Source organism: Mandrillus leucophaeus, unplaced genomic scaffold (genome assembly GCF_000951045.1).
Source record: "Mandrillus leucophaeus isolate KB7577 unplaced genomic scaffold, Mleu.le_1.0 Scaffold554, whole genome shotgun sequence".
Lineage (NCBI taxonomy): Eukaryota > Metazoa > Chordata > Mammalia > Primates > Cercopithecidae > Mandrillus > Mandrillus leucophaeus.
Genome location: NW_012105964.1, coordinates 1,419,254 through 1,445,485, shown reverse-complemented (window position 1 = coordinate 1,445,485; position 26,232 = coordinate 1,419,254). Strand labels below are relative to the sequence as shown.

General features: G+C 38.5%; 1 protein-coding gene across 3 annotated transcripts in view; it reads right to left on the bottom strand.

Annotated features, from left to right (window-relative positions):
- Nucleotides 1-246: 246 nt before the first annotated feature.
- PLCH1 (phospholipase C, eta 1) overlaps nucleotides 247-26,232 on the bottom strand; it is a 254,831-nt gene continuing 228,845 nt past the window's right edge. For 2 of the 3 annotated variants that reach the window (XM_011998057.1, XM_011998058.1), the window contains 12 exons: nucleotides 24,868-24,939; nucleotides 21,024-21,115; nucleotides 17,700-17,797; nucleotides 14,729-14,908; nucleotides 14,532-14,639; nucleotides 13,108-13,232; nucleotides 11,122-11,206; nucleotides 9,011-9,157; nucleotides 8,381-8,460; nucleotides 6,829-6,888; nucleotides 6,039-6,393; nucleotides 247-3,414 (listed from right to left, as the gene is read on the bottom strand). In XM_011998057.1, coding sequence (XP_011853447.1) covers nucleotides 1,331-3,414; nucleotides 6,039-6,393; nucleotides 6,829-6,888; nucleotides 8,381-8,460; nucleotides 9,011-9,157; nucleotides 11,122-11,206; nucleotides 13,108-13,232; nucleotides 14,532-14,639; nucleotides 14,729-14,908; nucleotides 17,700-17,797; nucleotides 21,024-21,115; nucleotides 24,868-24,939 — 3,486 coding nt within the window. In that variant the 3' untranslated portion in view covers nucleotides 247-1,330. Of the gene's footprint in view, nucleotides 3,415-3,711; nucleotides 3,740-6,038; nucleotides 6,394-6,828; nucleotides 6,889-8,380; nucleotides 8,461-9,010; nucleotides 9,158-11,121; nucleotides 11,207-13,107; nucleotides 13,233-14,531; nucleotides 14,640-14,728; nucleotides 14,909-17,699; nucleotides 17,798-21,023; nucleotides 21,116-24,867; nucleotides 24,940-26,232 lie in introns of all 3 variants that reach the window. The other variant, XM_011998059.1, reaches the window with a different exon arrangement.

The window sequence follows — 26,232 nt, the reverse complement described above, 5'->3', positions numbered from 1 at the left end:
TAAACTTGCAATAGCAATGCCAAATGCAAAGAAACTCATTACATTTGATTTTCTTTCAAGTCACCTCACAAATATGCTTTTTAAAGCATAAGGAAAACACTCAGAGACTTAAATTGCTGCTTAAAACTGTCCTCCGTGATAGCTTTCTATTTTGCCGCAAACACATGGAAAGTAGGCCCGAGTGCTCTGAGTGCTTTTACTCAATAGTCATCGTATGAATTTCAATCGTAAAAAAAGTTCACCAAGTGTTTAAAAATGTGTTTTAATTATATTTTCATGAATTCCAGGAAGAACATCATTGCAGTCAATGTTACAAAAAAAAAAAAACAAAGAGGGACATCTGGACATGCAATAAAAAAGTGAATTCACAGTGAAAATAATGCATGTCAGTACTAAAATAGAGTTGCTTGGTTCCCTGAAGGAAAAAGGTTTCTTCTAATTATCTATTCACTCGGATTTTATTATGAGAAAATATTCTTTGAAAGCTTTGGGGAAGTTTTCAGTTTGTGCTACTATTATCATTAGCGTCTGATGGAAGTCCCTCATTCTGAAAGCCATTGTTCGCAGTCTGTCATTCAATCAGAAAATTCAAAAGTACAAGTAGTTTGGCAACTGGCTTCTTGTTACATACAAAGCCATTAGCAAAAATATGTAACAAAATTTATGTAAAACAAACAATTTTGTCCTTATATACAAAAGACGGCCTTCTTCCTCACACCCTCACAGCCTATTCCAAAAAGTGGGGAGGGCATGGGGAGCAGCTATCCATCCCCTTTAAACTCTCTTTATGGGTGGGATAAGAACATCCTAAAAGGCAAGGTAACTATTTTAAAGTTTTTAAAACTGAGTTATAAAAATGCATCTGGGCTTCTCAACAAAGAGGGAAACGTAGGAAAAATGATAACAGATTAAAGTAAGGAATTCATCCCTTTGTCATTTGCAAAGTCTCTTAATCAACTCAACAGTTAGAGAGTAAAAATGACTACATTTGTGACGCAATCTGAGGACACAGTAAAGGACATCTTGGTGAAATACACACACATTATAACCCGAGCTGCTGAGGAGTTTCACATCTAGGGCATGCACATATTTCATACTGATAATAGTTTACAACACCTCAAGGGAGAAAGATCATAATAGGTACATGGGAAACATCACTAAATCTATATACAAACGCATTAACAGGGAAAACACATGAAGTCAAAAGGAGACCGAAATACAAGTTTAAAAATACATTTGAAAATCATTCCAAAGCCAAGGAACTTATTTACTGAAAACTCCGACATTCTACAGAATACCTTGTAAACCTTAAGAATGCAGTTTTATTAATTCACAGTCTCAAAAGAAAATAAATTTCTGGTTTATCATCACTGCTTGGCTCAGTCTGCAAAACAGAATTATCTGAACACAACTGGTCAACATGGCCATAGTGAAGAGCTGTGCATGCCCCCTCCGGGATGCCCCGGCCTTCAAGGCCACCCCCTTTCGTGTTCTTCAGGTAGCCTGCGATGTAGGAGCCGGTGGAGTGGCGATTCACTGCAGGGGTGGGTGCTGAGGGTTTGTTTCTAAGAACCACGCCTGCCCCATTGCTGGGGTTTGGAACTTTCTGCTTGTTGGCTTCCTGTTTCTCCTTGGCACGGCTAGCAATATTGCGCACTCTGCTCTGACTTCTGGATGACAACTTCCTGACTAGTGCCCGGGGGAGCTGATTGGCATCCTGCTTTGAATATATTACTTGGCAGCTGTCTTCCTGGTCAAAGGACACAAGCTTCCGAAGCTGCTCGGTCAGGGCATCTATAGGCTCTAATGACTTTTTCTTCACAGTCACACCCTTCTTGTCTTTAATGCCAGTTGTAATAAAACTCTTACTAATACACTGGTACTTGCTCTCAAAATTGCAGGCAATGTCCTCTGATGTTAAGTCCCCCAGACTTTTGGATTTGCAAGGACTGGGCAATTTCAGAGCAGGCAAAGGAAGATGTGCCAACTGCTTAGGTACAGGAACATGCATATCTTGAGCACTAGACTGCTGGGGCACACAGGTCTGGAACATTTTTGCATCTGAATCTGAGAAATGGTTATGCACAAAGCCAGCACCCTGATAGGCTAGATAAGAAATACTTTGAGTTTTGACATCTTGAATACTGTTGAATATTTCAGGGACAGAAGGGTGGTGGGTCTCTTTACAGTAGCCATTTCTCAAACCTCTTTGAAAGTGTTCTACCACACCCTGACTATACTTGAGTTTTAAAGGAGAAGCAAGTTGACTTGTGCTCTCTCTCCTATGTTCACAGGTGGTTAGAGAAAGATTTTCTGATTCTCCATCAATTTCCACAAGGCTGCTCTCCCCAGAATTGAAACAGAGAGTGGGATCAGCTATTACATCCTCCAGGGTCAAATCAGGGGAAGAGGCAGGGCTGCAGCTCTTCAGTGTTTCCCAGTCTTCTCCCTTGGTAGGACTTTTTGGTAACCAGTCATGAGAAGTATTAGGGGACCCAGGAAGGTTGCTTTCTACAGCCCCTGTCTTGGCCTTACTAGAAAGGTCATCATCTGGTTTGGTTTTAGAGATGGGAGTGCAGGTAGTTTCATAAACTGTGTTCGTTGCATGTTTGGCGGTCTCAGGACTCGAGAGTGCTATCAGCTCCGGAGATGAGCACAGGAAGGAAGACTTGGATTTTCCCTTGGAAAAACCATGCTTGATGGGCATTTTTAGGCCCACGCTAGGCAAGGGACAATGGCCTGACATCACACTGGTATTATGAAGATGAGAAACAACTGTGAGAGCCTGATCATTGGTCTCATCAAACTGGCCAATCAGGGCTGAGATGGAACTGCCTGGCTCATTCTCATTTGTTAAAGTGACATTGTCAATAAGATGGGAAATTTCACTCTCCTGCAGAATTGCAGTTGAATGTAGGTCAGGTATGTCAGAACACAGCATGGAAACATCTGACAAAGAAAAGGATGTTGCAGCTCGGCCCTTACCCCTATTACCTTCCAGGTCCTTAATTTCTAGGTTGCTATGAGAAAGGATACTTCCTGACAAGATGCTTTTCCCTTCCACAAAGCCCTCAGCATTCCCCTTTTCCTTGATTTTCATACCATGTAGATCTTGTGTGGGGTTAACTACAGGATCAGGAGCCAAATGCTGCCTTGGGGAGAGAGACTTGCTGGGACAGGGGTTTTCCTGGCAATTACTTGTGGCATTTGATGTGGTTCTCCCACCCCTAGGACTTGACATGCCCAGCTGTTCTCCTGTGACTGACATGTCGGCAGTAGATACAATGGCGTCCCCTTGGATGATATCTTTGTGGAGAAGAGCACTGGAGGAGGACGATAACTTTTTGTTGAAATTTAGAAAATGTGGATCTTTTATACTTGCTTTCCCTTTTCTTCTGCCATCTTTATCTTCTGCTGAAGGAAACAAACAATATTTTAGATGACATGTATCACTTTATGTACGACCTGCAAACACTCATGTTGTCTTCAGACAGACAAATGGAGAATGTAAATCCGTTACACTGTGACAGAATATAATTATGGATTGCATAGGTTTGCAACGAAGTGTCTGTGTGATGAACAAATGGTAAAATATATTTATAGGAATTTCACTGAAGCTTCCCTTTGAATATCTATTACATCTGCTAAGGATGTAATATTCATTGTCAAAAAAATGTCAATGAGTTACCATACTTTTACAGTGAGGATTACCTTAAGTTGTTTCCTATTCAGATTTGTACTACACAGAAGCATGGCAATAGAAACAGAACAAGACAGCTCTGTTAAACAAAGCATTGTGGTACCTGTAAGCAAGATACTATAAGCTTTCAAAGTTATACATGTATTAGTTAAAACAAAAAAAGAAGAAAAGAAGAAAAACATAATAATGTCATTTTCGAAACATTTTGGGAGCATATTTAATTTAATCAATTTCTAAAATAATTGGAAGGTGTAATAAATGCATTAAAATATCAATATCCATTGAGTTAAAATGTAAAGATAAAAATTGGTCATCAATTCCATGTCATTGCTAATATCTATTTTTTGTTAATGATATATTTCTTTTTAATACACAAATTTCATATTGCATCCTTCCCTAAAAGTGGCAGTAAGTTGTCAGACACAGTAAAGGAAAACCATAAAAACACAATTCACAGTAATTTGGGATAGCCCAGCACGGTTAGTATACTGCTAGGAGAGTATGAGGTATTCAATTCTTGATCAGGTTATTTTAATAATATAATGCTTCCAGAGTCATGATATATAAGAAAAAAGAACTTGTTCAACTTATTATTAAATAGTTTCCAAACTAAAAATATTCATCATAAAAATTTTGAAAACCTCAAAATATTATAAAGAAAAAATTAAATACCATATGATGTTACCACTGAGACAGCCACTGTAATATTTTGCAAAGGAACAGAATAATATATAGAATTTTGTAGTCTGGGGGGCCGGGCGCCGTGGCTCAAGCCTGTAATCCCAGCACTTTGGGAGGCCAAAACGGGTGGATCATGAGGTCAGGAGATCGAGACCATCCTGGCTAACACAGTGAAACCCCGTCTCTACTAAAAAATACAAAAAACTAGCCGGGCGAGGTGGCGGGCGCCTGTAGTCCCAGCTACTCAGGAGGCTGAGGCAGGAGAACGGTGTGAACCCAGGAGGCGGAGCTTGCAGTGAGCTGAGATCCCGCCACTGCACTCCAGCCTGGGCGACAGAGCGAGACTCCGTCTCAAAAAAAAAAAAAGAAAAAAAAGAATTTTGTAGTCTGCTTTTTCTGTACTTAATGCAATATAACTATGTATCGTTTTATATATACCAAAAGTTTAATACACATGACTAATTTATATAACTGTTTTTTAAAAGTAGAAAAGAAATATTACCTCAAAATTGCTTTCTAACTCACCTTAATGGTATTAACATCTTAACTGTGGCATTAACAGGATAGAACCAATTTCTATTGAATATAGCTTTATTTTTCCCAAAGATGGGATTTTAAAATACATTTTAAGGCACATATTTTATCTCTTCTCTGACACTGCTTTTAGCAAAATTTCAAGCTTTTAAACGTTCTTTTTCTCCTTCAAATAAACCATTCAAGAATATCTTATAACAAAAAATCAATACAAGTAAAATGGTGTTTGTGGGAAAAGAGAGCACTGAAATTAGACCGTTTGATAAAAGATAAAAGAACAATTTTGCTAAAGGAAATCAGTACCACATTTTAGTTGTCTGAGATGATTCTGATTTAATTAAAACATATTTGTTGCATAGATATCAAATGCACACAGTTTTGGCACTTAAATTTACCCCCAGGTAGGATGGGATGGGAGTCACCGACATCAGTCAAAAGCTCTCTGGCACACTGCAAGGCGGTCTTTACTCTGTACTGAGCTCCTGATATGAGTCAATGATACACTCAAATTAAGGAAAAAGACAGGCAGCACCTGGTCCCTATGCTTGTGGAGCCCACGACCGCGCTAAAGCTGCAGGCACACCTCCATCCCTGCCAGCATCCAAGGATCAGGGAAGTGAGGCCATAGGAAAACACTGCGCGAGCCACCTCTTGAGAAAAAAAGATTTGCTTGTTTTTGAAAAACGTGGCTTGTTTTTAACAACTGGCTTTCTTTCTCCATAAACATTTCCAATCACAGAAATGTGTCATATGTAAGAAAAGTAATACAACCATATTCACCCTCAGAACAATCAGTAAATATGGCATTCATTTGGAAAACCAATATTTCGAATCCTATTTTGCAGGTTTCATCCTTCCTCTCTGTGCCATCACACCTAATGGCTCCCCGTACTCTCATTGTCAATTTCAGATGTTGATATTATAAAGCTCTTGGTGAGCAGGAAATGGATCTACCTGGCCCCCAACGTTTAAAATCTTCTCGTCTAGAAGATCACATTAAAAAGTATTTATTCTTCAGTATATTTTACTTTGACTACAGAATGTCAACCTCTTCATAATGGTAAACAGACACTGAAATGCAGCCTAGAAGGGTTTATTCTTAGAGAAACTCAAAGTATCTTACCCAGAAAGTTTTCTTTTCCTTCAATGTCTTTTGCTGTTTCAGATACAGGCAGCGACAAAGCTCCCAGAAGGTTTCTGTCAACAGGCATGGAGACAGGACGTGCTTGCAAACTGCGTGTGGTCCTCCTCAGCACGCCATCTTGGTCTCTTGTGGCCTCGGACACTGAATCCTTTATCTCCACCATTTCTTGGAAGCCCATTTTGCTCTTTTTCCTGCCTTTGGCCGGGGCGCTGGCTGTGCGTCGCAGAATTCTATCTCCAATCGATCGTTTCCGTACATAATGGGAATTGTTTTCTGCAGAACTGTGCCTAGGATTCTTATTGAACAGTCCCTTCAGACCCTGGAGTTGTCTATTCTGAAGACACAAAAGGACCAACCACAAGTTAAGCAAATGCCATCACATCAACAACTTGCCTTTAAAATAACAGCTCCATGAAAAATGAATATAAACCAAAATTGTACAGCCACTGAAATATATTCACGCCAAGAAAGCAGCAGCTCACAGCATGTTTGCACAACTTCATGCACATCTTATCAATCTTACTTTGCAAGGACTTCAGCCTTCCATTCTTACATCAAGCTCTCCCAGAAGTTTCCTACCCAGAGATGACAAAATGGTAGGAAAAGTCTCCACAGCTCATAGACTGCTACGAACTTCAGGCGCCTTAAAGCAACAGATGCATGTTTCAAAGTGGTAAGCAGGAAAATGGAGTGATATGAAAAAGCATGCTGCCATAACCACTTAAAAGAAATATGCCAGCCAGAACAAAGCACCATGCTGAGAAACTACCTTTGTAGCTCCTAGAAAGTGCAATATAGTATAACTGGGATTGAGTATTAAAGGGCTCCACTGTAAAGGAAAAAAACAAAACACAACAAAACACAATTGGGGCTCATTGAAGAGGGTGTCACAAGTAAACACAAAAGAAAAAATGCATACATGTCTATAAACCCTTTCTGTTAGTTTCAGGGATTTTCAGTCTTATGCTCATTCATTGTTCAACCAATACCACTACACTGTGATGTGTGGATCCCAACCCGAACACATCTTGAAAGGAATAAAGAGTATGACTCATAAATGGACATTTATTTAGGAGAGAAGATGGGGATGATATAGAACACTTTCAGATTTTAATTTATTTCTGGCTCAAGTTTTAAACAAATTCAGAATTTAATTGTTTCCCTCAATGTGATAAATGCTAGAGATAATCTGTAGTTAACCTGGGATTCCTAGAATTCAAGAATCATTTTTGAATTATTTACATTTGTGTCTACGTAGATGAGAGGCAAGGTCCCAACAAGCAGCACAAACAGAAATCCAGGACTAAACACAGAAAGTTATGGTATAAAACTTCACCAGTCTTAGAAATTAGGATCCTTACCCTCACCTCCACACCCTTGCTGACTGATATGAAAATAAACATTACACTCCCTAATTCAGGCTGAAATGGTTCATTCCTTATTAGCTGGATTGTAGTCATAATCACATTAATATTAGCCAATATTTCTGAGCATTTACTGTGCACCAGGCAGCTTTCTAAGAAATATATTTATTTATGAGGCAGGTATTATTTTTATCCCACATTCACAGATGAGGAAGCTTCCAGCTATACAGATTTTCTGGTAAAGAGCACGAGACATTTCTAGGCCCCATTCAATGCTTTAACAGTCCCTCCAAATCCCATGTGGTCCTGAAAATTCATACCGGTAACCAAGTCCCCAGTTACTTGACATGACCAGAGGACAACCTACTGGTTTGTAAACCTCAAATGAGTTCTATAACCACGACAACAGCATCAGGAAAGAACTAGAATGCATTTTTGTGGTCTCCTTCTTTTCAGTTTTAAAATAGCTTTAAAATCCATTCACAATTTTTAGATTTTCAGTTAAAAACATTGGTACCAAATGAATGTAGCCTGCCTAGAAGTGGCTGGGATCACAGACCAGTTAGTACAGGTAATTCATCAACCATCTGAGACACTACGTTTCCCACTGAGGTCAGTTGAGTCTTTTTAAGGATTAAAATAAAATTCAACATTTAACTGTATCTTCATTGTTTTAGCCAAACAGATTACTGCCTGAGAGAATAATAGTTTTCTCAATTCTATTAAGCCCAGAGAGGGCGCCTGTGTAGAAGGAATGAGTACACACCTTAAACAGTGAAAAGAGTACAGGTGGATCAGGACATGACTGGAATAGCAGACTGGGCTTGCTGGGCTTCCTTAGAGTTTTTGGTCCAAGCACAGTTTGTCAAAATTTACATTCCTATTATGCAATTAATCAGTAGCATTGTTGAGGACCATATTAATGTATATGACTTTAAATCCTATGATCTTTCTCACCTTTCCATAGATTTCATTGATGGTTATGTGTACAAATATGGATGCTTCTGTCAGTCCTTCCAAATAGACATGCCGGTAGCCTAATAAAAGGAAAGACAGTCATTTCTTTTTAGTTGAACTTGCATTTAACTTTCTCATGGGTGCAACAAAATTAAGTATCTGACTTGACTATAGCTCTTTTTTTTTTTTTCTGAGACACAGTCTTGCTCTGTTGCCCAGGCTGGAAGGCAGTGGCATGATCTTGGCTCACCGGAACCTCTGCCTTCTGGGTTCAAGCGATTCTCCTGCCTCGGCTTCCCGATTACAGGCATGCACCACCACACCTGGCTAATTTTGTATTTTTAGTAGAGATGAGGTTTCTCCATGTTGGTCAGGCTGGTCTCAAACTCCTGACCTCAGGTGATCCTCCCACCTTGGCCTCCCAGATTGCTGGCATTACAGGCATGAGCCACTGCACCCAGCCCAACTATAACCCTTTACATTTTACAAAGCTTGTTAAAAGTCACATTTATTATATGACACATATTTTATATATCACGTATGCTATTATGTAAGTAGCATATGATGTATTATATCTTCCAAAGAAAAAGTAATGGTCAGTCTAGAGAGAAAAGGCCAGCTCATACCTACCAGGCACTAAGCTGCTGAAGGTCACAGTTCTTTGCCCAACAAAGTCTCGTCCAATGGGATCATGATCCCACACGAGGAACCGAACCAAAGCTATTTCTGGCATGTGTACTGTAAATGTCAGCGTTTCTTCCCACACAGGGTTAAATCCTCAGAGAAATAGGAAAAGAAAAATCAGAAAAGCAAAGGACATGGCTGAAAATGACTTGGCAGCAACATCTGCAAAGCAGACGGTGAAAATTGCTTGCAGTGGTTATTAAACTCATGAAGACAACTAAGCCACTCCGGGATGCCTTACTGGAATAAAGCCTCGAAATTTACCCCCTTGCTAGAAAATAATTGGTAAGAAAATTGCCTGTAAATTATCACATCAAATCTATTAATCTTTGATGCCTAACTGTATTGTAGAGAAGCTCTTTAGTATTCAGAATGCTTCAATAAGTTAAAAAATTATCTATAGTAGTGATCTAAGAATAATGTTTTAGCCAAAACAATAAAGAATGATATCCTCTCCCAACAGAATTATGCTTCTCATGTACCAAAGAGTCCGCTGCTGTAATAACCACCAACAAACATTTTATAAGGTGCTTTTGCAGGTTTCAACTCCTATTGTACATACATCATCTTATTTCTTATAGCAATCCTCTAAGTTTTTTTAGAGGATTTTTAGAGTTTTTAGAGTAGAGCAGGGTTTTGGTTTTTGTTTCTAATTAAAAACTATGTATTACTGACTTTCAAAAATATATTACTTTCAAAAACTATACAAGTAACACTCGTCTTTTAAAGTAGGGAATATCAGTATTTACAAGACATTTTGTAATTGAGAAAATTGATGTTCATAGACGATAATGTGCCCAAAGCCACACAAGGCCTTATAGTTAGTGACAGGGTCAAATTAGACTGTGCACTATTGATTCCCAGTAGCTCCTCACAAAGCAAGACCTTACTGCATGAATGATGGCATATTTTCACAGCTACTGAAAAATACGTTAAAAAGGTATATTTCACCTCAAATACTAAAATGCAAAAATACATTTACTTGGCAAAATTCTCTCCAATAAAATAACTACAAAAGCTGTTAAAAATTCAAGTACTCCATAAGTTTCTGGGTTTTTTTCCTTTCTAAAAAATGAAAATAAGTTTTTAAAAATGTATGCATTTAAGAGGTATCAGCCACTGAACCCTATTAAAAAGCCTCAAGCTAATGAAATAATTATGAGCTGAAAAATCACTGAGATACCCCTCTTGAATAAGAGAAGATCTATTGACTTATGATGACCTCTCAATTATTTCTGAGACTAAAAAAAGAAAGAATAATCTATTGAACATTGGTGGAAAAACGCAATTTAAGAAGGTTTCTTTCTGTGTACGTGTTTTTCCTAAGTTACAGGTTTGCCCTACTCTGGAACTGTAGTGTTCCTTCAGGGACTCCCTGTGAACCCCTAATTTCTCAAATTAATGATTGTGTTTCAAATGTATTTTACAGTATTAATCACAAGACATTGAAAAAGTAGGTATGCAATAATGTTTGTGAAATGTATGAACAAACAAATTTTAAAAGATTACAAATAAAAAGACATGAGGCTTGGGTAAAGAAAACTTTCTTTATATTATGGCCAAAATATAAGAAGAATGCTGCCCCTCCAATTGTATGAAAATACTCAAGAAGTAAACTCGCCAGACTACGTTGGGCTTGCCTTTAGAGTTTTACATGCTCCAGAAAAAGTGAGAAATTATCAAGGCACATAGGCTTCACAAATGAGAGCTTTAAGAAAACTCATGTCACAAAAATACAATATAAACATATAATGGATGCATTTCCTCAGTGAATTTTTAACCCAGTTCTTTAAAATATCATTTACTCTTCTTACTAGAAGAAAAAAATTCCTTTAAAAGCAAAAGTCTAGAGAACCTAGATTACAACACCATCAAAATAAACCATGCATCAATCCCACAGTTACTTAGTTTTATGTGTTGAAAAGTTTTTAACATAAACTCAGATGGGAGTTACGGATTTTAGAGATTTCTTGGTCATCTACATAGACACTTTTTTTAGTGTAAATTCTATTTCTAGACCATCTTCATTAAAAAGTGAACACAGATTATGATCTTACCATTGTCATCTACCACACGGGTTTGATCTTTACAACAATCTACCGGCAATCCAATAATTTCAACTTCAACAAAAGGGTCAATGATCTATTAAATAAAGAGAAAGTACTATTACAAATAACATTTCTATACATATGTTAATTAATCTGAGAATATTGGCCAAAATGTCTACATTTCGACAGCAACTGATTTTACAAGGTGCTCAGTAAGAAAAAGAAATGGTACTAGGTGTGGTGGATTCAGATATATGAGACAAGTATAAAAAATATTAAATTACTGTTTGCTAGTATTTATTAATGCCAACAAACTTTACCCAGTGAACATACAACTTTAGTTCAGGGCAAATACCCAACAGAACTGAGATGTTTTGCCCATGCACAAATGCTCAGAGCAGCTTTATTTATAATAGTCAAACACTGGAACCTAAATTTCTATCATGAATAGGATGGATAATTGTGGAATATGCGTTTTTTGTTTTTTTGTTATTTTGTTTTTTGAGATAGGGTCTTACTCTGTAGCCCAGGCTGGAATGCAGTGGCATGATCTTAGCTCACGGCATCCTCCACCCTCACAGGTTTAAGCCATCCTCCCACCTCAGTCTCCCGAGTAGCTGGGACTACAGGCTTGTGCACCACGCCTGGCTAATTTTTGTATTTTTTAATTTTGTAATTTTGCTAATTTTGTAATTTTGTATTTTTGTAGAAATGGGGTTTTGCCATGTTGTCCAGGCTGGTCTCAAACTCCTGAGCTCAAGCAATCCGCCCACCTCAGCCTCTCAAAGTGCTGGGATTACAAATGTGAGCCACCGTGCCCGGTCAGAAATATGTGTTCAATGAATACTCTCAACAATGAGAAAAGAATAAAGTTCTGCTATATAACATAATGTTGAGCAAGCCAGACATAAAAGAGTACCTACTCTAAGAGTCCATTTATATAAAGTTTAGGAATAGACAAAATTTGTCTGTTGTGATAGGGGTTGGTATTTGCTATGAAAGGCAGCGGGGAGGGTAGATATTGACTGGGAAGGTGGACAGGGGCCTTCTAGGGATTCTGGATATGCTCTGTCTTGATCTGGGTGGCATAATAATTAATCAAGCTATCCATGTTTGATTCATATACTTTAATTCCCATCCTCTCCTCTAGGGGGAAGGATCTTGTCTTGTTGGTCATCTGTAGACTCTCCTTTGTGGTGCCAGTTCTGGGTAATGAACAATGAAGGAATAAAACCCAAAGAATCTAGAAAGAGCTGATGTAAGAAAGTCTAAAGCGGAGAAAGTAGAGTTCTTAAATAAAGCATTTATGGCGGTACCAAATTGTACAGCTCTATAATTTCCTTCCTTAAGATCCAAAAATGATGGTTTAACAGGCGGGAGCAACAAAGAGCCTGAAATAATGGATCAGCTCTGAGAGGAAGGGCAAGAGCATAGGAGAAGCTGCTATGTAGGGAGAAAGCAAGGGCCAAGAAGGTCTAATGGAAACAATGGGCTAAAAGCTCTGGAAAGAAAAAAGACTGTGGCCACAGATGAAGACATTTTAAAATCACACTACACAAGTACAGCAAATGATAAGAAGAATCAGCACATGGCCAAGGAGCAGGTGGCTGATGGGCAGCAAGGAGGAGCACTGCAGGAGGAGAGGAATGTGGAGGTTATATTATTAACGGAACATTACCTTCCCAGGTTAAGATATACTCTTGGGCAGTGTTCCGTTAATAATATAATTGTCTTTGCACTCCAATTTTAGCAATGCCAGTGTCAACCTTAAATTGTGAATTCAATTGTGTGCACTCATGCCTTCAAAATAGATGATGAACAGCAGTACAACAAGAACTGTGTGACTTACCAATAAATCAGTTAATGTCTGATAAGCTGAGGTCAGTGCTCAGTCATGAACACACATACATCTCTGAAGACATTTCAGATAAAATGTAAATGAACTAAGATAATCACATAATTAACCACTTAGACACGTAGTCATAGGCAACTTACCTCGCCTCGATCTCCAAACATGGAGTCTGGAGGTTTGGGGAGTTGCTGTCCACTGATAACTTTTAGGATGAGCTGCTTTTTGGGGTTGGCAGGAAGAGGGTCACCAGAGAAAGGATTGAAAGTACCTAGGCCAAGTAAAGTATAAGTTGGTAACATAAGAAGAAGCACGCACACATGCACAGCTTAAGCTTGTAAACAAACAAACAGACAAAAACAAATGCTGAATTACATGATCACATAACTATCAGTGTGGCATAGCTGTGGTTTTCATTAGAATCCATGTTCCCAAAGGCCAGTGGCGTGGGCCAACTTAAAGCAAGTGTTTGCAATGCAATGATCAACTGTGGAATGGAGGAAAAGAAGCATTTTATTTGAACACCAACAGTGTGGAAAGAAGAACAATTATGTCAGATTCAAATAATTTTCTAACCTAAACTATCTCAGGTATGAGTGAATATAACAAACAGAAAGAAGACCTGAAATTAAGTAAACAGCAGAGCAAGAAAACGTGCAAAGCATAAAATCTTGAAGATAATCCTGTCAACAATGTTTTTATCTGAATTGTTGTAAATGTAATTTGGAAATTTTAAAAATAATTTTAATGAGCAGAACCAAAAGAAAGTGTTGTTTGATCTAACACAACATTATCCTTTTTTTGTTTTGTTTTGTTTTGTTTTTTTGAGATGGAGTCTCACTCTGTCACCCAGGTTGGAGTGCAGTGGTGTGATCTTGGCTCACTGCAACCTCTGCCTCCCGGGTTCCAGCGATTCTCCTACCTCAACTTCCCGAGTAGCTGGGACTACAGGCATGCACCACTATGCCCAGCTAATTCTGTATTTTCAGTAGAGACAGGGTTTTACCATGTCAGCCAGTCTGGTCTTGAACTCCTGACCTCAGGTGATCCGCCTGCCTCGACCTCACAAAGTGCTGGAATTACAGGCATCAGCCCCCACAACCAGCCTATCCTTTCTCTTTTGTTAGCACTGTTTTGTAATTGGACTACACTGAGTAAAAGAGCTTGATAAAATTGTTTCAGGTGGAATTGAAGCTTGCCAGCAGGTCACAGACTCACATTACCTAAGATAGTTTCTGAAAGATAGGGCTCAGACCTTAAAAAGCAGTCCAGCTTATACGTGGCACTGGATTTCAAATGATAACCCAATGCCATCCATGTCCCTCTTTCACACACAACCTCTCAAGGTAACATTCTAAACATCATGGCTAACCAAATATTAAGTAGTGGTAACAAGAATTCTAATCCACATTCAAACACCTTAACCTATCTTTTTGGAAAAAAAAAAAAAAAATGTTGAAAAACTCTAGGGTATCACACTTTCTAAACAGCTTCCTTAATAAAGGTTGCCTGAATTTAGACTATGAAATTAACATACACCTGCATTTATGACTGTGAAATTAATACACACCTTTGCACATTTGCTGGGGTTTGAGGACGTAGCCACAGTTGCCATTTGTCTTGAATTTGGCTCGGTTTAACTGCATCATTCGTCCTTCGGATTGATAATTCAGTGCCACTGTGCAAGTTAAAAGTTGGAGAGAATTAGGCAAGATGGTGGCATAGTCAGAACGTACAGAGAACCGCTCCTTCCCAAGGAGTACGCACCTAGCTGGCAGCCTGCGTTCCAGTAGGGGAGCGGGTTGAAGTTACTGGAATCAATGCGGTAGGCAGAGGGGTAAATCCTCGTGAGTTGCTTTTGATTATAAATCATGAACTGCTCTGATTTTTGCTGAACAACCTGATGTGCTCTTGTTTCACTGAATGATAACACATTTCCTGTGGTTCCTGGCAGTTTTTAATAGAGAGAAAAAGGAAGTGAGAACTACAGCAAAGAAAACGCCGCGCACAAAAGACCTTATGATAATGTCAGAGTATACCAATAGCAAAAAGCAGAGCACTAGAGAGTGGATTCAACCAGAGTAGAGGCAGCTTCTCAACAGGAAAGACACATAAAATTCCATGTTTAGGAATGGAATTTTGAGGCCAAATCAGAGCTGTGTGTCTTGCTCCAGTAGGTGTCTATTTCTGGGTCCCCTGTTCTCCCTAAGAATTCAATCATCCCACTAATTTATGACTATCTGACTAGCATGAAAAGAACGGGTAGAAAAAAAAACTTAAACAGAGTATCTTTGCCAAACATATAGGCAACCATGGATAAATAAAACTGGATAGCTTCTTCCTGATAACAGGAAGACATTCATTGAAGGCACTCATCTAAAAGGCACACGTGTAAAACATGTATTAATAGTAACATTCAGGATCCAAGAAAATAAAGGAAAAAGAACAATTACAAGAATAAAAAGTTGAGTTTTAAAGTTGATTTGAATAAGAACTATGGAACAAGCCGAAACCTGTTTGGGAGAAAGGAATCATAATGGAGAAAAAGAGGTCAAAAGCATTATAAAGGAATAAAACTTTTAAGAACAGGGACACTCATTCACCTAGCCACGCATATAAACTATGGAAAAAAGTAAAGGGAGGTAAAAGTACATGAAGCCTGTAATAAAGTTTCTGCCAGCACAATCATCAGGAGGGGTCAATCTAGACTCACAGAAGCTGCAAATTTGGGGGTCACAATGGAGTAAAGCTCCAAACATTTAATATTCCACTCTTGTCTCCAATCCCACCTTTTGTACCATATCTACAAAGCCCCACTATTCCCACTCCTTCACCAAGCACCCACACTCTATCCCCAAAATGGCCCATATGTCCTCCGAACATGCTGGAAAAGTCAAGCCCAGATAAAAAGACCCAAAGTTACCCAGAATCTCATTCTTATTTAGCCCTAATAAGCTGAGTGTGTGTGAGCCCAGACAGAGAGATATGGTCCATGAAACCAACGAGTTGAACTATATATGTCTTGCTGAGCCAGCTGGGCCTGAGTCATATCTAGACTCTGCATGTTTATTAACACACAGTTTCCCAGGGCCCCTGTGGTCCTCAAGGTTGTACACCCTTAGATGTTAGACGCTGTTCAACTGACAATGTACTCCAGAGTTAGAAGAGTCAGGAATACAGATTGTGGCAAAGAAATTAGAGGATTACAGTTTTTAATGTGATAATGTTTCTAGTTTAGACCCTTTCCTTAAAGATATGTCTTCAAATATAATTTACTGGCATAACCTATTAACATAGTTTACATATCTCAAGCATACTAATATTGAACTTATTTGCAGATTTTGATGAGGGATGTTTTAAACATTACAGGAGAAAATATCTTTTTGACAAGCCTAATTCAGATGGAATAGGACTGTAATCAATACTACTGTTTTGTCTGTCTCTCCACATAAATATGCACATCACAATATCATTAATATGACCTTGCTAATTAGGCACATATCAGTTAGTAAATTAATAAAGTTGAGTTGTATCACATTAGGATAAGCCATGCATTCATTATCTAGTTTTCATTTTGTGGCTGGCAAAAAAATTAAAAAGACAAAAACAGTTGAAGTTCAAGAGCTAAACAGCGCTCAGTATTAATTTTCATTAAATTAATAGTATTATGTTTTCCAAGCCATTTATTGGAAATTTTTATTCCCTAAACCAAATATACATTTAAACTTAATGCAATCATTCCCTGAGTTTATTTTTGAGCTAAGGGCAATTGTTATAAGAGTTTGTTGCTCTGTTGCTGAGAATCCTACAGTTTCTCATGCTTTCACATGTGAAATTCATTTAAATCTTGTATAATTGTTACCATTTGAAGAAGGAATCAAGGCCAAAGGGAAGAAATCTTTCTGCAAATAGAAAAAGATACATTTGTGGAGTAGGGGCTGGGCAGGGGGCGATGGGAGGGAAGAATCCTGGAGGTTTGTGAGGACACAATGTTGTTTCCCTTCACTAAAACTTGTTGAGAAATTTGGAGGTTCTGATTTACATTTCAGTTCCACTAAAATTAAAATTAGATGAAAAGCCACATGACAGTAGGTTATTTCTGTAAGCATTCAGTAACTAAATGAAATACAAGATAAAGGAGACAAGAGTAACTAGCAGGAAAGCCAAGGATATGAATAGATGTGACTAGAATTTCTCAGCTCCGTGTGGCAACTGATAGGTGAAAAACAGTGACGGAGACAACGCTACTGAGATTTCTGCTCTTTTTGTTAAAACTTCAATCTGGATTAAGCTATTTTCACCCAAGTCAAAACTTTCACTGAGAAAATATAGGGCTTTTCAAGGTGTGGTTTTAGCCAATTAATTTCTTCTTTTGGTCATTAGCATTTGGAATGGCCATCTATGACCTGGTCCTCAAGCCGGGCCTGGTCTTCACAGTTCAAGTGCTGCAGGGAGGTCTTGCCCTGATGCACTTGTCTTTGTACAGTAATAAAGTCCTCCTCGGCCCTATGGGAACTTTCTCTGGCCTCTGGTCAATCAGGCAACCACAGTAATCAGTAGAACCCTCCATGTCAACTCAACACTATGGCAGCAGTGAGTTTCCTAACACTCAAATTGGTTTCTACATAGTCCCAAAAATGTGTGTTGATAATCGGATTAACAAAAATTCATTAACAATTGAAAGAGAAAGGTCAAGAATGTTTATTCAGAGTGGAAGGAGAAAACTCTTCATTCTTACCGTCATCCACAATGTCCTGAGCGGCCACGGAGTTTGTGTACACAACCAAATCAGAGAGTTCTCGGCAGAGCTTCATGGTTTTCCTTCGGCGACCCAATCTGTGAGGTACCCACATAGGAAGCATAACATTTTGGAGTTGAAAGAGGTTTGGGTTATTGGTTATCCCATTTTCCTTATTTAAGACAATGATTTAATAGGGAATACCTGCCCCAGGTCCTAAGGGAGCCAGGATTGGAACCCAAGTGTGATTCCTAATTCAGTGCTCTTTCTACCACAAAAATCCTACCACAGTAGTCCCCTCTTATCCTCAGTTTCCCTTTCCAGAGTTTCATTTGCCCATAGTCAACCATGTTCTAAAAATATTAAGTGGAAAATTTCAGAAATAAACCATGAGATTTTTTTTTCCTTTTTTGAGACAGTCTCTCTCTGTCACCCAAGCTGCAGTGCAGTGGCGCAATCTTGGTTTACCGCAACCTCCACCTCCCGGGTTCAAGTGATTCTCTTGCCTCAGCCTCCTGAGTAGCTGAGACTACAGGTGTGCATCACCACACCAGCTAATTTTTTGTATTTTCAGTAGCGACAGGGTTTCACCATGTTGGCAGGCTGGTCTCCAACTCCTGACCTCAAGTGATCCACCCGCCTTGGCCTCCCAAAATGCTAGGATAACACCCGGTCATGCATTTTAAATTGTGTGCCATTCTTGGTGGCATGATGAAATCTTGTGAGGTCCTGCCCCGTCCCACTCTGGACGTGAGCCATCCCTTTGTCCAGCATATCCATGATGTATGGCTTCTTATGTGACTGACTGTGGAGGTTTTGCAGTGCTTATGTTCAAGAAACTCTTATTTTACTTAATAATGGCCCTAAAGTGCAGGAGTAGTAATGCTGGCAATTCAGATATGCCAAAGAGATGCTGCAAAGTGCTTCCTTTAAATGAAAAGGTGAAAGTGCTTGACTTAATAAGGAAAGAGAAAAACAATATATAGAGAGGGTTCACTACTATCTGTGGTTTCAGGTGCCCACCAGAGTCATTTCTCATGATAACGTGGGGACTAATGTAATGTGGTTTTATTCACTGCTCTGCCAGGAATCACAGCCTCTTCCTCATGCATTTGTGAGTTCTGCTGTGAAAGGCTGGATTCCCACTGTGACCCAGTTAGAGAGTAACACCAGAGTTCATCAGGAAACTATATGGCCTTTGCAGGGAGAAGACCCGGGCTAAAATGGAACAGAAACACTGTATAGTGGGTAGTGGGCCACAAGAGTTATATACCTAAAGGGTAATATGCCAAATTTCCATAGTGATTATTGGACAGGTGTAATTACAAAGGATGTTAACTTTCTTCTTTATACTTTTTCTATATTCTCCAGCTTTCTTAAAACAAACATTCATTACTTTATCTAGTGCTGCTTTTGTCTTAGATATTTTAATAGTCTTCTCTCTCCTACAAACCACTCCTAGGATCTGCTCTGCAACCTTACAAATTGTATCGCCACTCTCTACTGCAGTCAAGTCCTCCACAGACAATCACATTCCCCTTACACACACACTTTTCTCCTATGGGAAACATAACTACCAAAATCAAACCTAAACATTAGTGTTCAATTAAACTTTATATTTTTAAGCTCCAACAGAATATCTATACATAAAATAGTAACTAATTAGGAAGAGCAGAGGAGGCGTATGTGGTCCGTACCCTAGGGAACAGAAATAATATGTGTTATTGCCTGCCTTTTTGGTTGTAAGTATCCTAGTGGGTGTGAAAAGGTAGTTTTGATTTATATCTCCCTAATGTCTAATAATGTTGAGCACCTTTTCATGTGTTTATTGGCCATTTGCATATCTTCTTTCGTGAGGTTTCTTTTCAATAGTTAGATGTTCCCCTATAGGAGAAAAGTGGGTATATGCGGGGAATGTGATGGTCTGCTGAGAACTTTACTGCGGTAAAAATCAATAGAAAAAGAATGCATGCTCCTTCTTTACCATATAATTAGGAAACTCTACAGCCACTGGTGAAAATCTGATTTTGTGAAGGCTAATGATTATAAATCACTGTGAAGTCATGCCTCACAATTATAAGTAAAACTGTAAGACATTCCGTGAGATGGAGAAATTCTACAGAAAATTAACTCTTTTTATTCCTCATCCTAGAGGTGCCTTAGGTTACTGAAGTCCCAAAACGACATCATCATAGATGCTCAGGGCCCTGATAACTATTATGGGAAAACCTATAGTTGACACTAAGCAGCATGCAAAATGATTTCATATGATACCTGTATTGACGTCTCCTTTGCACACATTAAGATTACTGTAGCTTTCCTCAAACACTGCCTTTTCCCTGGCTATATGTGTCAGAGTTAAGCCTTTCTCAAACTTACATATGACAACAGTCACAGCAGAGGTCTCCCAGAAGGTGATCCTATTATTTTCTCTTTATCCTTTACTGTAACTATATATTCAATTTTCTGTTCCCTAGAGTAGGGACCACATACATCTCCTCTGCCCTTCTAATTAGTTACTAGTTTGTGTGTAGATATTCTGTTGGAGCTCAAATATAAAGTTTAATTGAACACTAAAGTTTTATTCCTACAGGGCTTCTATGCTTCTAATTTCATTTTTCAATAAAGGCAAAAGTGTGTGTATGTATCCATATCTATCTAATGTATATAATTTGTATTTCTTTGTGAATGTTATGGTATAAATAAACTGCCAGGAACTCCTGTAATGAATCATGTGTCACCATTTGGATTCCGAAAATACGGTCATGTTACTCATCACAAATACTATTGGCAATAAAAACAAACAAACAAAAAAGAACTTTTTTTGGATACTTATTTAATTGGGCCAGGGCTTATGGGGCTAATTAGTTTAATTCATTTAATCCTTACAATGACTCTAAGGGACAGATACAATGAGGAGCCAAACGCGTCCCATGTTAAAGTTGGTAAGTGGAGGAGCAAGAATTTGAAATCTGGCTGATTTCAGATGCTTGGCTCCTAACATGGGCTTAGCATCCATCTTCTTTAGTCTCTTGTGACGGCCTTTGTATTAGTTCATGTGCTCCCTCCCTCTTCTCTGAAAATACCTTTGACTTGACAACCGCTGCAGCTAACATTTATAAAGAGCTCATTATGTGCCAGGCACAGTGCTGAGTTCCCTACATAAACTATCATTTCATATCCAGCTGTTCTTCACATGTTCCACAGCACAGAGTACTTTCCTTGTGATCCAATTCTCTAGACATGTACAAGAAAAATGACTAAGCTGACAAGGATGGAAGGGCCTCAGGAGTGTGAGCAGGAGACATGGAGATGCTTTCTTACCTGTACAGCTGGCCACCCTCCTTGACAGTATTCTGCTGTGTGTCTTCCTCATCATCAGTACTGTAAGATTTAGACCGTGATTTTGTAGTTTTCTGCCAGAAAAATCAAAACAAACTTAACAAACTCATTGTATCAAGTATATTTACAACATGCAGAGAATGAGCTGGGCTTTAAAATGCACATGTCTTGCACAAGCATAATAACTTGGAGGGAAAAAATGACCAAATATTGCAGTTTGCTTCACCATTAATAACAAGCATATCTAAGGCCATAATTATATTAAAATGTTAATGCAAAACTGAGAGTTTCATGCTCAGGAAGTGACTTCGAAGACACATAAAGTTGATGTAATAGAAAGACTTTATTAGTCATGCATTTTGAAGGTTTCTACTAGGGGTAGAGTCAAAGTTGCAGTATCTATTTAAATGATTATAAGGGACAAAATGCCCTTTTGTATGGGAAGCTCACTATTAATAAACTGTAAAAGGCACATTTGTTTTTTTAAAAAAGGACATGTAGCAATTTTTTAAAAAAAAAACTGAATAACTCCCATTTCTGCTTTTGATCAGTATGCACTCAAATGACCATCTGAATCAAATCTCCCTTTTGAGATTTTGACCCATTTTCACTTCTATCAGCAGGAAAAAATATTGCTACCCACAGAATATAGGCTGAAAGGCTCCAGGTCTAATCTGATGTCTCTTGGACAGATTAGCTGTTTCACAATAAAACTTTTTTGGGATGGTATGATTTCATCCCCACCAATTTGGAGATAGCCCCAGTATTTAGGCAACACAGACCTCAACAATACAAATGATGGGCAAGGCGTGGTGGCTCATGCCTATAATCCCAGCACTTTGGGGGGCCAAGGCGGGTGGATCACCCGAGGTCACGAGTTCAAGACCAGCCTGGTCAAAAAATGGTGAAATCCCATCTCTACTAAAAATACAAAAATTAGCTGGGCATGGTGGCAGGTGCCTATAATCCCAGCTACTTGGTAGGTGGAGGCAGGAGAACCGCTTGAACTCAGGAGGTGGAGGTTGCAGTGAGCCGAGATCCCACCATTGTACTCCAGCCTGGACAACAAGAACGAAACTCCATCTCTAAGTAAATAAATAAACAATACAAATGATGGGGAAGGACCACCCCAATAATTGCAGACAACCTTGCCATCAAAAATATAGTGTCTACAAACAAAAGTAAGATGTTTAGACAGAGAATCCTGGACATCGGGAATGTGGCTTAGAAAGGGAAAGGGTCTCCATCCCCAAATTACCATAGGACCAGCCACTTTCTAGATTTTCTCATGTTTCCCCCAACCCCCACCCCAAAATCAAAAAAGGTACACGGTTGGCATAAACATACTCAACTTCTCTCTATTGCACTGACAGTGAGGTGCCAGTTTGGTTTGGAACTTTCTCCGGTATTATTTATGCCTTGAGAACCTCAGCATGCAGGTATGGAAGCCCTACCATTTGATGATCTCATGTTCCACCTTTCACGAAACTGGTAAACTGGCTAACCTCACTAGCTTCCTATTGGATCTTTAGAAAAAGTGTGGCAAGAACATCTATTTCAAAGGATTATTGTTGTGATGATTAAATAAATGGCACAGAAAGTCATTCTCTAATCTATATAACATTAACTTTCCATTTAAAATACTGTCAATATTTATTAAAATAATCTATAAATAGTCTCATGGACAACAATTTGTTCTTATAACTTGAGGTATGATAAATTTTAATTAGGTGAAGTACTCCCTAAAACATCTATTTTGAAAGACTATTTTAATTGTAATGACAAGTTGCAAACCAGAAGTGAAATACTCTCTAATTCCACATAGTAATTTGAGTTATACAATAATAAATGTCTTTTTAAGCATCATTTTTACTATAAAATGCAAAAATTAGAAATAATAAATGAATCACCAGTGACAGATAATAACATTGAGAGAGTGATACACTTTCTGGACATCCAGTTTTGACACATCTTTCCATGGTTATCGTACCATAGAATCAACTTCTCACCTTACTTTTTCATTTAATGTTTCACATGTTGAGCTCTTCCAAGGGATCATATTTTAATGGCCGCATAATTGTCCATTATGTGAATGACTCACAGATTACTTACACACTCTTTGGGGGTGAATATTTTGGTTGTTTTCAATATTTTGTGACAATGACTAATCTGACTAGTCTACTAATAAATTATCTCACTGATGGGCAGGAAATTCTATATATGACATTCCTTAAAGTAGAAGAAACGGCCTTACAGAAACCTCATGTATAAAGTAAAGTTCACCATCTAATAATCGAATTCTTATGTAAGTTTTACTGTCAAACAGCTAATCTGTCCAGAAGACACCAGTTAGTGTAACTTTTTTTTATTTTATTGAAGTATAACATACAGTTAGGACAGCACACTGGTCATAAGTGTACAGGTTGATGTCTTTCACAAATCAACCACACATATGATGAAATAGAATATTATCTGTCTCCCAAAAGCCTTCTGATCTTCCAACCCTGTCATTCCTTTCTCTGTGGAGGTAATAACTATTCTGATGTCTACTCTATAGGGTTTCTTTTGCCTGGTTTTGAATTTAATATCAATGGAATCAAACTGTATGTATTCTCTTGGGTCTGGTTTATTTTGCTCAACATCATGTTTATAAAGATCATCATATTATTGCATATAGTTGTAATTTTGTCATTTTCTTAGTTGTTAACTATTCTCTTATGTGAATACACCACAATTTTTATTCATTCTATTATCAATGGACATTTGTACTTTTTCCTCTTTGTACTATTACCAATCTCAATATAAATATTATTATTTCTGTCTTTTTTTTCTTTTGTAGATGGAGTTTCACTCTTGTTGCCCAGGCTGCAGTGCAGTGGCGCAATCTCGCCTCACTGCAACCTCTGCCTCCTGGGTTCAAGCAATTCTGGTGCTTTGGCCTCCCGAGTAGCTGGGATTACAGGCGCACACCACCACACCTGACTAATTTTTGTATTTTTAGTAGAGACGGGGTTTGGCCATGTTGGCTAAGCTGGTTTTGAACACCTGACCTCAGGTAATCCACCCACCTTGGCCTCCCAAAGTGCTGGGATTATAGTCATGAGCCATCGCACCTGGCCTATTTCTGTCTTTTGACATATACCTAACAATAGAACTGCTAAGTCATAGTACGTAGTCAGATACTGTGAAATAGTGGGCCAAAGTAGTTGCACAAATGTGCACAACCATAAGCAGTGTATGAGAATTCAAGTTCTTTGTCCTCACTAACATTTGGTTCTTGCTATCTTTTAATATTATCTGTTGTGGTGGGTGTATATGGAATCACATAGTCATTTAAATTGTGTTTCCCAGATGACTGATAGGTGAATCCCTTTTCTTTATTAGCAATTTGGATATCTTCTTCTGTGAAGTGCCTGTTTAAGGGTTTTGTCCATCTTTTAGAAATTAGGGTGCTTCTCTTTTTATTTATTTATAGAAGCTATTTATAAATTCAGGATAGAATATATAATACACACCCCAGTTTTAGTAACATATATTCATTATGTATTGGATATGTGTATTTAAGATGTTACATACAGTTTTTTTGGATATATTATTGGATATATGTATTCAAAATATTATTTCCCAATATGTAACTTGCTTTTTGATACTGTTGATGTGTAGAAGTTCTTAACTTTTAAAGTAGTTTAAATATCAGTCTTTCCCTTTACTGATGTCCTGTTTAAGAAATCTTCAGTTATTCCAAGGTCATGATGATATTCTCCTGTTACCTTCCAGAATCTTTAAATTAACTGAATTATGCATATTTATTACTCTTAATTCATACCTTATGTTTTCCGAAGTTGGTCATGAGCGATCGTCCATGTGATTTCTTTCCACTTTCCTTTACATCTGGACTCTGAGTAAACAAAGGCACAATATAACTATTTATCTTCTCTGCTTTTGTCTTTTTCCTTAGTTCTGGTGGAATGGCAAGGGGGCCCTCTCTTCTCTTCTGTTTGCCTCTAGGTGAGAAACAAGCAGACTCCACTCATTTCCTCCTGCTCCACACTCCACTACCACAAAGGTGGCTCTGCCTGACTTGGAAAGGGAAATATTGGCACGGAGAGATGGATACCAGCCAGGACGCAGCAGCTGCCTGTACCTTCCCAAAGCTAAGGTCAAGGGCTCTCAGCAGTGTGCAGGTGTGCTGGCCCTCATGGCGCCTGTTCACCAGGCTCTCCACAGCACAGGATGTGTTCTTTTAAATGTTCTGAGTGGGGTTAAGTCATTTTCAGTTAAGTGGGGATTCAGTTTTGGAAAATGACCAAAAGTCATTAGCAGCCAATTCTATTGAATAAAGAAAGTGGATCACATTGACTAAACAGTGCTATGTGGGATTTTAAAACATTATAAATAAATAAAATCCAAGGATATCTATGAGATAATAAGATTGTTTTTGTTTGTTTAAAGTAAACCAAGCAAAGTGTATCGGTTCGCTGAAATAATTCTCTCTGTGATGAGCACTGGAAAGAGGTATTGTAGCCTCTGAATTTTTCCTCACATAGGTTAATTTTCCAGTTAGAGATACTGGGCCAACTCTCTTTCCTGGAGCCTATGTCTCATTAGGGAACAAAAGGCCACCTGCTAAGAGGGTTTAAACTCTTATTCATTTGTCATCCCTAAAAATATGTTAGGTGGTTCAATACTAATAACATGGTATAAGGAGAGACCAGTAGGCCCTACCTGACCAGGACTCCAGCTAAACAGAGGAGAAACAGGTGACCACATAAATGGAACAAATGTGGGTGAGCAAAAACAGTTAAAGCCAAAAGGTTGGGAAGGGCATCTGTATATGCCCATAGATGCTAATCAAAGATGCAAGTAGAGGTGGGAAGAGGTTGGGTGAAGTCCAAGAACTGGTTGGGGAAAGAGCAGTTCAAAAAATGCTGGAGGAGTAATGGTGAGGGGTTTACAAGGTGACTGATGTTAGGTAACTGTTAACTGATTCATGTATGTTTATTGCTTTTGGAGATCTATCAGTGCAGATCATTAACTGTTCAAAAACTGTGGAAATTTTTTTTTTTTTTTTTTTTGAGACGGAGTCTCGCTCTGTCGCCCAGGCTGGACTGCAGTGGCCAGATCTCAGCTCACTGCAAGCTCCGCCTCCTGGGTTCTCGCCATTCTTCTGCCTCAGCCTCCCGAGTAGCTG